The following is a 12,052-nucleotide window of genomic DNA, read 5'->3' on the forward strand; positions in this document are numbered from 1 at the left end:
CACACACGGATGTGTGAATAGACCCTAAATGTGAGGTAAATTAGTCTCCAATGTAGTATTAATAACTAAACAATTACATAATAAACATATTGCATTGTCTACTTACCACCAGGACAATAAGATGATCTGGTCTCTGGCTGCAGTCTGGCTCTGGGGACTTCCTTGTCACTCTCTTCTCCCCCCCTCCCTCCCTTGTCACTCTCTTCTCCCCCCCTCCCTCCCTTGTCACTCTCTTCTCCCCCCTCCCTCCCTTGTCACTCTCTTCTCCCCCCTCCCTCCCTTGTCACTCTCTTCTCCCCCCCCTCCCTCCCTTGTCACTCTCTTCTCCCCCCCTCCCTCCCTTGTCACTCTCTTCTCCCCCCTCCCTCCCTTGTCACTCTCTTCTCCCCCCCTCCCTTGTCACTCTCTTCTCCCCCCTCCCTCCCTTGTCACTCTCTTCTCCCCCCTCCCTCCCTTGTCACTCTCTTCTCCCCCCTCCCTCCCTTGTCACTCTCTTCTCCCCCCTCCCTCCCTTGTCACTCTCTTCCCCCCCCCTCCCTTGTCACTCTCTTCTCCCCCCTCCCTCCCTTGTCACTCTCTTCTCCCCCCTCCCTCCCTTGTCACTCTCTTCTCCCCCCCTCCCTCCCTTGTCACTCTCTTCTCCCCCCCTCCCTCCCTTGTCACTCTCTTCTCCCCCCCTCCCTCCCTTGTCACTCTCTTCTCCCCCCCTCCCTTGTCACTCTCTTCTCCCCCCCTCCCTTGTCACTCTCTTCTCCCCCCCTCCCTTGTCACTCTCTTCTCCCCCCCCTCCCTTGTCACTCTCTTCTCCCCCCTCCCTCCCTTGTCACTCTCTTCTCCCCCCTCCCTCCCTTGTCACTCTCTTCTCCCCCCTCCCTCCCTTGTCACTCTCTTCCCCCCCCTCCCTTGTCACTCTCTTCTCCCCCCTCCCTCCCTTGTCACTCTCTTCTCCCCCCTCCCTCCCTTGTCACTCTCTTCTCCCCCCCTCCCTCCCTTGTCACTCTCTTCTCCCCCCCTCCCTCCCTTGTCACTCTCTTCTCCCCCCCTCCCTCCCTTGTCACTCTCTTCCCCCCCTCCCTCCCTTGTCACTCTCATTTTACCCCCCCTGTCACTCTCATTTTACCCCGCCCCTTGTCACTCTCATTTTACCCCCCCTTGTCACTCTCATTTTACCCCCCCCCCCCTTGTCACTCTCATTTTACCCCCCCCCCTTGTCACTCTCATTTTACCCCCCCTCCCTTGTCACCTCTAGTGTAGCGTGGCCGAGCTCTGTTCGGTCCGCGGTACAGGAGCATTTGTTTCTTGTACCCGGCCGGACTGAAAGGAAGTGCACACTAAGTGAGCACTTCCTGTCAGTCCGGCCGGGTACAGGAAACAAAAGCTTCTGTACCGCGGACCAAACAGAGCTCGGCCACGCTACACTAACAACAGCAGTAGCACAGAGCAGACACAGCAGGCTGCGCAGCACTGAGCCGGAGATTCTTTAGAGCGGCAAGCGCTCAGGAGGCGCAGCATGAGGGGCGCCGCTGGCCGGCCGCCCGAACTTATATAACTAACTTTTTTTTTTTTTTACACCGCAAAAGGGCGCCCCCTGCTAGATGGCGCCCTAGGCGACTGCCTAAGTCGCCTTACTGGTGGCGCCGGCCCTGGCTGCACGCTAATCGTGCAGCTGCTGATCGGGTTGCCCGCTGTCAGTGACAGCAGGGCAACCCAGAGAGAAGGCAGGGACAGTGCCCAGGTGTCCCTGCCTTCTGGATCGCTGCATACACAGCGCTCACCGACTGCTATGTATGCAGAGCAGGAAGCGCACAGACCTCGATCAGCCCTGCACTGAGGCTGTACAGCGCTGTACAGCCTCTCTGGGGGGTGCATTTCTCCTGTAACTGGGGCTACTATGTCAGCCCCAGTTACAGTGACAACAGTGACAACAGTGAAAAAAAAAAAAAAAAGTGAAGTAAATGTCCCCCAGAGGTCTTGTATGACCTTATGGGGGACGAAAAGTGTAAAATAAAAAATAAAAAAAGAAAGTGTTAAAAAAAAAAATCCCCAAGTAAGGAAAAAAAAATTAAAATAAAATAAAATAGACATATTTGGTATTGCCGCGTCTGTGACGGTCGGCTCTATGAATATATCACATAATCGACCCAGTCCAATCCACACCATAAAAAAATTAAAAAAATAACTGTCAAAAAAAGCAATTTTTGTCACCTTACATCACAAAAAGTGCAACACCAAGTGATCAAAAAGGCATATGTCCCACAAAATGGTACCACAAAATGGTACCACAAAATGGTACCACAAAATGGTACCAATAAAACCGTCACCTCAAAAATGCTATTATTGTGAAAATCTCTAAAAAAATTAAAAAAACTATAGCTCTTAGAACATGGAGACACTAAAACATCATTTTTTTGGTTTCAAAAATGCTATTATTGTGTTAAAGTGAAATAAATAAAAAAAAGTATACATATTAGGTATTGCCGCGTCCGTAAAAACCAGCTCTATAAAAATATCACATGACCTAACCCCTCGGTTGAACACCGTAAGAAAAAAAAAAAAAAAACTGTGTCAAAACAAGCAATTTTTGTCACCTTACATCACAAAAAGTGCAACACCAAGTGATCAAAAAGGCGTATGTCCCACAAAATGGTACCAATAAAACCGTCACCTCATCCCGCAAAAAATGAGCCCCTACATAAGAAAATCTCTCAAAAAATAAAAAAAACTATAGCTCTCAGAACATGGACACATTAAAACATTTTTTTTTGTTTAAAAAATGCTATTATTGTGTAAAACTTTAATAAATAAGAAAAAGTATACATATTAGGTATCGCCACGTCCATAACAATCTTCTCTATAAAAATCTTACTTGACTGAACCCCTCAGGTGAACGCTGTAAAAATAAATAAATAAAAACTGTGCTAAAACAACAAATTATTTGGTCACCTTGCCAAATGAATGATCAAAAAATCATATGTACCCCAAAATAGTACCAATAAAACTGGCACCTTATCCCCTAGTTTCCAAAATGGGATCACTTCTTGGGAGTTTCTACTGTAAGGGTGCATCAGGGGGGCTTCAAATGGGACATGGCATCTAAAAACCTTGTGGAGTTCCTTTTCTTCTGCGCCCTGCTGTGTGCCCATACAGCAGTTTATGACCACATGTGGGGTGTTTCTGTAAAAACCACAGAATCTGGGTAATAAATATTGAATTTTGTTTGGCTGTTAACCATCGATGTGTTAAAGAAATAATTGGATTAAAATGGAAAATCTGCCATAAAAGAGAAATTTAAAAATTTGATCTCCATTTTCCTTTAATTCTTGTGGAACGCGTAAAGGGTTAACAAAGTTTGTAAAATCGGTTTTAAGTAACTTGAGGGGTGTAGTTTCTACAATGGGTCATTTATGGGGGTCTCCACTATGTAGGCCCCACAAAGTGATTTCAGACCTGAACTGGTCCTTAAAAAGTGGGTTTTGGCAATTTTCTTAAAAATTTGAAGAATTGCTTCTAAACTTCTAAGCCTTCTAACGTCCTAAAAAAATAAAATGACATTTCCAAAATGATGCCAACATAAAGTAGACATATGGGAAATGTTAAGTAATAAATATTTTATGAGGTATCACTTTCTGCTTTAAATACAGAGAAATTGAAATTTAGAAAATTGCAAATGTTTCAGAATTTTTGGTAAATTTGGGATATTTTCATAAATAAAGGTGAAATATATTGACTCAAATTTATGACTATCATGAAGTACAATGTGTCGCGAGAAAACAATCTCTGAATGACTTGGATAAGTAAAGGCATTTATTACGTTAAGTTATTACCACATAAAGTGAGATATGTCAGTTTTGCAAAATTAGGCCTGGTTAGGAAGGGGGCAAATGGCCCAGATGTGGTTAATTTTTAAGCAATTATAAATGAGTGGATGATCTCGAAGATCCAGTGGGCCTGATGTCTGTACAGTGCATTGCATTAGTTACCTTTAGTGAATGTTTCGTGCAGGGTCCGCAAGGCAAAATCTGCCCATTCTTCATTTGCAACTGCTCCGTCTGCTACATAGTACGTTTTGAAGTAATCTGAAGCTTTAAATTCATCTACGTAGGTTTGCTGACTTGTAAAAGGGGTCTCCATGATGTTCTGTGTCCACTATTAATGTTTCTTAGATGCTTCAGATTACAATTCTGCTGTAAAATAAAACATTATATTCTTACTCACAATCAAATCTTATGTTCTGTAGTGAATCTCTACCCTTCATTGTCCATTAATTTTGGGTAGAAAATTCTTTGTTCATTACAGAGAGACTAGAGTTGAGCAAAATTCAAATTTGGCACCGTCGTCAAAGTGTATCACGAAATTCAATAAGTTACAAATTAATTTGTCATGAATCATTATAAATCAGCTATAACCAGGCCACTTAGGGTATGGCCAAACTGAGAGGCCGCGCTGTGTACCATTTGCGGCCATGCTGTGGTGAAGAACCGCGTGACCAATTAGCCCGCAGCTGCCTTTCATATAATAATGAAAACAGCATTGTATAGTCCTTCTTCATTGTTAATGGCCATTTGGTACCTTTAATGCTCCTTTAAACAGGGCCTGTACTCACTTCATCAACCCCAGTGCTCTACTGCCCTACAGGTGGGAGCCCTTCTTCTGCCATCTGCTTTTCCTCCTTTTCCTCATCATCTAATATTGATGAGAATATGTCATCAGGAACATCCAGCTCCTCCTCTCTCTGCATCTTGCTGACTTTTCTAGGACAGGGAGGCTCTGAAGGTCGGCATGCTGGCGGTGGAATAATAAAGGCGTCCATCTTATTAGTATTGAATTACATATCTTAGTTTACAACTGATGCAGAATTAAGTAAATGTAGGAATAAATAAAACTGACACAGAATAAGTCTCCGTGCACTCTCCCTGCACACTCCCTGCACTCTCCCTGCACTCTCCCTGCACTCTCCCTCTCCAATATTCTTCTATTAATCGTTTTCAGTAACACTGTCTCTAGGGCATGACCGCTTACCACGTCTCTTCCTATGCTCAGCTCATAGGACAATGGTGGAGACCACGCGGGATGATGTTTTTATAGGGCTGTGACATCACAAGGGATGGCTACCTGTGGATTGGTTGGCTGCACTGCATCATGGGTGATCGTGTGTTCCTGGGCTTGTCTCCTCTACACTTAGTTTCACTTTGTAACAAGTGCAGCCGCCACAGGAAAACCTGATTCGTTACCATGATTCGCGAGGAGATTCGGATTCATTACTAATACAAGTTTTCCTAAACTTCGGACCTAATTCAACTTCAAATGCTTCACTTCACTCAACACTATCTGTAGCCAACCATAAAATTAAAATTATCTAACATTGTATAGATCCACCTGGTGCCTTCAAAACAGCTCTGACCTGTCAAGGCACAGACTCCAAAAAAGCCCTGAAGGTTACCTGTGCTTTCTGGCACCGAGATGATGGTAGTGGATCTTAGTTTAGTTTACTTCAGTTTATTTTGTCATACAAGGATAATGGGCAGTGAAATGTTTAGATGACATTCCCTTACAGTAAGATAAAAATTCATTAAATGAGATATTAAAGCAAACAAAAGTAGTTTGTGCAAACTGAAACATTGTCCTATGTTGTGCCCTGATTTAATATCCAAATGGCCTGCGGTAAGAAACTCTTCCACATTCTCTCGATGTTAGCTTCCAAAATGTTTGGATGTGTGAGGTCCTTCATCATCTTCCTAGCTGCAGGTCTGGAAGATCAATATGGATGATACACACCACCCTCTGAAGTGCCCACCTGTACTGTTTCGTGCTATTACCAAACCAGGCTATCATGTTCCCCGTCATAATATTATCGATGGCGCAGGTGCAGAAGTTCTTTAGTATCCCGGGGGGCAATTGGAAGTCTCTCAGTCATATGAGATGATAAAGATGCGGATGGGCCTTCTGTGACAGACAATTTATGTGACACAACCAAGATAGCTCTTATGTGATTGATGTGTACACCAAGGTACCGAAAACTGGTCACCGTTAATCCTTAAGGGATGATAAATTGTATGCTGCTTTTGTTAATATTCAAGATGAGGTGGTGATCCTGGTACCAATTCTTTTGTTACCTAATTTGGACCTAATCTGACATCAGACCTACCACAACAGTGTTGTCAGCAAATTTAATAATGGTAGAGATGCTGGTGGTTGCCACACAATCATAGGTATATAATTAATACAGCAGTAGGTTTAGGACACAACCTTTTGGGGGCACTGACATTTAAGGTGAGCGAGGATGACACATGTCTACACACCTGTCATGTTTGTGTTTTGTCTGACAGCAAGTTGGTGATCCACCAACATATAAATTAATTGAAATTAAAATTTCCCATCTTAGTAGCCAGTATGGAGGGAATTACAGTATAGAACGCACAGGATGGTAATCAGGTTGATTGGGATTTCTTTGAAACAGGAATCATACCACACCAGAGTTACAGACAATCCGTGGCATGCTTAAAGTGGGGCAGGGAATGGGGGTGTTTCACACCGGGTGCCAGCTATCAGGGGGGTGCCAGGGCCCAGAAGCAAAGAGCGCTTCAATCAATACAGATGGAAGCGCTCATTGCTGGAGCGCTGGGAGCTGCGGTCCTGTGCTTCTTCTCTTCTGCATTGAATGGTGAAGCACGGAGTCTCCTGCTCCTTGCTCCACCTTTCAGCCTGCAGACACCTTTCGCGCTGCTGGCCTGTGTTGGAGAAATTTGCCTGTGCTCCTCCCACACAGCGCTGCAAAGCGATCTGTATCTGCAGGGGAGAGCTGGATCTCAGCATCAGGAATGGGACAAGGTAAGTAGTTACTGATTTTTATTTTTTTTAAACACAGATGGGGCACAGAGGGCTTTACTACTGTGAAGGGGGCACAATGGCCATTTCTACTATAAAGGGGGCACAGAGGGCGTTACTACTACAAAGTGGGCACAGAGGGCATTACTACTACAAAGGGACACCAAGGGCCTTACTACTACTAAGGGGCACAGAGGGCATTACTACTATTAAGGGGGCACAATGGGCATTATTACTATAAAGGGGGCACAATGGGCATTGCTACTATGGAGGGAGCACAATGAGCATTCCTACTGTGAAGGGGGCACAATGGACATTATTGTTATGGAGGGGAACAGAGGGCATTATTACTATGAAGGGGCCCAATGGGGATTATTACTATGAAGGGGGCACAGAGGGCATTACTACTATTAAGAGTGCACAATAGGCATTACTAATGTTAAGGGGGCAAAATGGGCATAACTACTGTGAATGGGCATAACTGTTATGGGGCACAATGAGGGCATAACTACTGTGAAGGGGCACAAAGAAGGCATCACAACTGTGAAGGGGCACATGTAGGGCATTACTACAGTGAAAGGGGCACAGAGAGGGTATAAATACTTTGAGGAGGTCACAATGAGGGCATAACGACTGTGAAGGGTGCATAATGAAGGGATAATAGGGCACAATGTGGGCATAACTACGGTGAAAGTTGTACAATGAGGGCATAAATACTGTGAGGGGGACCAGTGTGGGCATAACTTCCATTAGGGAGCACAATATGGGCATAATTACCAAGAGGAGGAAATATCTGGACAAATCTACTATGAAGGTTGTACAATGAGGGCAATATTACTGTGAGGGGGCACAATTTTTTAAAGTATTAGGTGGGGCTGCCAGATAAAGGCACTCCACTGCAGACAATGCTAAGGATTGATTAAAAATCACAGTGAAGACAGGTGCTAACTGGTCAGCACACTTTGTAAGAATCTGACCAGGAATGGCGCCTCGACCTGCCGCCTTTCTTGTGTTAATCCTCCTAAAGATCCTCCTTAATTCATGCTCTGTGATCAGTCTTGTTTTCCCAGCACATCCTACATATTCTTTATCAGCACATCTTGAATTCTTTGTCATGTTCATCCAACCATTCCTGAATGATTTTTGCAATGTGGCAGGGAGCTTTATCAGCTGGTAGAAACCATCACTATTAGGGAATGCTGCTACCATTAAATAGGTTGTCCAGGATTTTACAAGTGATGACCTATCTTCAGAACCACTGCAAGTTTGCAAGGTGTCAGATCGAACAACCCCATTAGAGGTTGAACTTGGTCTGTACAATGTTTAGGCGGTATGTGTCATAGTTGGTGAAAATTCGATTTGCGGCAAAGCCAAATTTTCTTGTGCTTTGTGGTAATGAATCGATTTTCCCTGAAGAGGGTTGAAAAATATAAAAAAATCATACTTACCTCATCCATTTGAGTGCGAAGAGCCTGCCGCCGCCATCTTGATTGGAGATCTCGAACAAAATCCTGTGCGCAGTGACATATGACGTCACCACGCCAGCCACGCCACGCAATGTCCAGTTCTGATGCTAAAATGTCCATTATAGGCAATTTGCAAGGTGGATAGAGTCAGCATGGGCACTGTGACTGTTCTGAAGCTATGCAGCTCCATATGAAGCAAAGCTGAGATGCATTGTGTTTCCTCATACCTTCCTACTAAAGTAAGTATTGACTTTTACAGAAATGTGTGTTACAGTGGTTCTTCTGTGGGATCAGATAGGTTATCTTTTATTTCCCAGTTGTCCCTTCTTGACCTACATATGTTAGAAAGTAACCATTGCCATAAGACCTGCAGATTTGAAGATGCTCTAACCCAGTTATCTAGTAGCCATCACAAGTTAAGTGCTTCCAACATATCAACTTCATAACTCCTCTCCTTAATGATCAGGAAGACTACTCACAAAGGGAAATACGGTATGTGGCTGTTCCTAGCCAATCAGTTCCAGTCCAACATTGATCTGTATGATTAATGCTGGGGAAGAGGGGAATCATGAGAATGTGATCTGCAGATTGTATTTAGAGATGGCACAACATAGGACACATTTAGCCCCTCTTGTAACATGAAACACCAGGGGAAATGTACCCCTTTTTCCACTGTTCCAGCAGCCTGACCACAGAGCTCAGAATCTACCATCACTCAGTCTTTCCCTTTTAATTTTCATAGAGAGACTCTCAATTACTTTTCTCATTCCTAAAGAGAACGGTGCAGCCATACAGTTACAGCTGCACAGTCTTCTCTATCATCTCCACATTCTTATTTCTTTGATTACTTCAAGGAGGAAATAGGAAGCTGAAGTATGATAGGTCAGCTCCTGTTACAAAATGGACACCACTGGAGCCTAGAGAAGTGAGTAAGCCACTCGAATCAAGATATGCTTAAATAACCTTTCCAGTGCACTGTACTACTACTTGACTGTCCAGGTATACTGATATTAACTCCTTCACTGTCATGGATCACCAAGGATACTGTAGTTAAACTCCTAATTGCTGTAAATACCACCAGGTGCACAGGCATAAACCCTGCAACTGACCTATAGCACTAAGGATTCCTACATTAACCACTTAACTGACCCAAAATACCAGGGATGCTGTATGTAATGGAGCATTTAGATGCCCAAAGCAAGCAGGCAATTATCAGGAAGGGACCATTTCTTCCCAATAACTACCTGCTGGTAATGGGTGAAGAGCTACATTTATATGCAGCGATCACCTCCACTGTATGGGGACAAGCAATAGCTACTGCTCACACAGATTTATTGTTTCTGGGCAGTAGATTGTTGTTCATACAGTGTCCAGAAACAATGATTTTATGTGCTGCATGAAAGATTATTTCACAGGATGAAAGTCATTTTCATTTTCATTAATCTGCCCTACAGTTGTGCATTGTAAATCTGCTTTAACTCTCTTGCCACCAGGTGTATAGAAATTAACCCCATCACTACCATAAACCACTGGGAAACATTAATTAACCCCATTTACTACCCTTGACCACCAAGGATGTAGTCAATAACCTTCACTGGGATAGACTGGAGTGCTGTTTAACCCCTTCCTGAACAATGACGTAATAGTACGACATAGTGGGAAGTAGACATATTTAATATTGTCACGTCTTAAACAACCTGATCTATAAAAATAGCACACAATCTAATCTGTCAGAACTACATAGTAAAAAACAAAAAATAACAACTGTGCCAGAACAGCCATTTTTTGTTACCTTGCCTCACATAAAGCGTAATATAGAGCAATCAAAAATCCCCAAAATAGTATCAATAAAACTGTCACCTTATCCCATAGTTTTCAAAATGGGGTCATATTTTGGGAGTTTCTACTGCAGGGGTGCATCAGGGGGGCTTCAAATGGGACATGGTGTCTAAAAATCAGTACAGCAAAAACTGCCTTCCAAAAACCGTGCAGCGCTCCTTTCCTTCTGTGCCCTGCCGTGTGCCCTTACATCAGTTTACCACCACATGTGGGGTGTTTCTGTAAACTGCAGAATCAGGGTATAGAGTTTTATTTGGCTGTTAACCCTTAATGTGTTAAAGATTTTTTTTTTTATTAAAATGGTGGTGAGCGCGGTGACGTCAGCGCAGGTCCTGCTGAATGAAGATAGAAATCTTGCGTTAAAAACGCAGAATATAGAGCATGCTGCGATTTTCATGTAGCGCACAAGTGATGCGTGAAAATCACCGCTCATCTGAACAGCCCCATTGAATTGAATGGGTCCAGATTCAGTGCGGGTGCAATGCGTTCACCTCACGCATTGCACCCGCACGGAATTCTCTCTCGTGTGAAAGGGGCCTAAGCCTTCTAACGTCCTAAAAAATAAAATGACATTTGCAAAATAATGCAAACCTAAAGTAGATGTATGGGGAATATTAAGTCATAAATATTTTATGAGGTATCACTTTCTGTTTTAAAAGCAGAGAAATTGAAATATTGAAATTTGCGACTTTTCAAAATTTTGGGTAAAATTTGGATTTTTTTTATAAATAAAGGTCAAATATATTGACTCAAATTTATGACTGTCATGAAGTACAATGTGTCACGAGAAAACAATCTCAAAATGGCTTGGATAAGTAAAATGTTTCAAAGTTATTACCACATAAAGTGACATGTCAGATTTTCAAAATAATAGGCTGGGCAGGAAAGTGAAAACTAGCCCAGGGTAGAAGGGGTTAACACTATTTGCCTGGATGCTATGTGACACTGTATTTCTGGCTGCTTTATAGCTGATTATTAGGACACTGTACATTATTGTTTATTTGATGAAGTTCTGTATAACATTATGCTCACTAGCTACAAAGACTTACAAGGGAATATTGTCCATTTCTACCCTAGGAATTAAATATGCAACAATTATCCTAATCTAGAATGGAGCATTACCCTAGACCACCAAGAAATTATTAAAAAAAATTTATGATTTTGCTGCTGTATACCGCTGGGTACATTCTATATCATGGTTTTCCACATCAGCAAAGAAATATGGTACCAGGTATTGTATCAAACCAAAAATAACCAGCAATGGAGAGAGCAATTCTAACTGCAAGTTTGTGACCTTTAATCCAGATGCGATGTTTCAGCTAATCAAAGCCTTTATCAGAGCAGAATTTTGAACATATTTAGTTGATAAATCACTGTATTATATTTCTGGCTCATAGTGTGCTGTTCTTATCCATTAAAACTGTTTATTACATGATATCTGTGTTAATTCACTGCCCATACTCCAAAGCAGAGATACTTCAAGTCTAAGGCCTCTTTCACACGGGCGTTGTGGGAAAATGTGCGCGTGCGTTGCGGGAACACCCGCGATTTTTCCGCGCGAGTGCAAAACATTGTAATGCGTTTTGCACTCGCGTGAGAAAAATCGCGCATGTTTGGAACCCAAACCCGAACTTCTTCAAAGAAGTTCGGGCTTGGGATCGGTGTTCTGTGGATTGTATTATTTTCCCTTATAACATGGTTATAAGGGAAAATAATAGCATTCTGAATACCACGGTGATGTACCATGTGATTGGAGCATGTGATCTGACGTCACCAAAGGTCCTTTAGCCGATAGTTCATCTTTTGAGAAGTAAAGAAGAGACGGGAACTACGCGAACAAGAGGAGAAGGTGAGTTAATTTTTTTATTTTTTTTTAACCCTCAATTGATCACCTACTATGCATTCTGTATTCAGAATGCTAT

At 42.9% G+C, this 12,052-nt stretch overlaps 1 protein-coding gene across 2 annotated transcripts in view; it reads right to left on the reverse strand.

Moving 5' to 3' along the window:
- Positions 1–12,052, reverse strand: part of LOC120996823 (nicotinamide N-methyltransferase-like) — a 100,260-nt gene that overhangs the window by 82,033 nt on the left and 6,175 nt on the right. Inside the window, exon 2 of one of the 2 annotated variants that reach the window (XM_040426792.1) lies at positions 3,981–4,181. In XM_040426792.1, coding sequence (XP_040282726.1) covers positions 3,981–4,131 — 151 coding nt within the window. In that variant the 5' untranslated portion in view covers positions 4,132–4,181. Of the gene's footprint in view, positions 1–3,980; positions 4,185–12,052 lie in introns of both variants that reach the window. The other variant, XM_040426791.1, reaches the window with a different exon arrangement.

The sequence above is a fragment of the Bufo bufo genome, chromosome 1 (genome assembly GCF_905171765.1).
Source record: "Bufo bufo chromosome 1, aBufBuf1.1, whole genome shotgun sequence".
Lineage (NCBI taxonomy): Eukaryota > Metazoa > Chordata > Amphibia > Anura > Bufonidae > Bufo > Bufo bufo.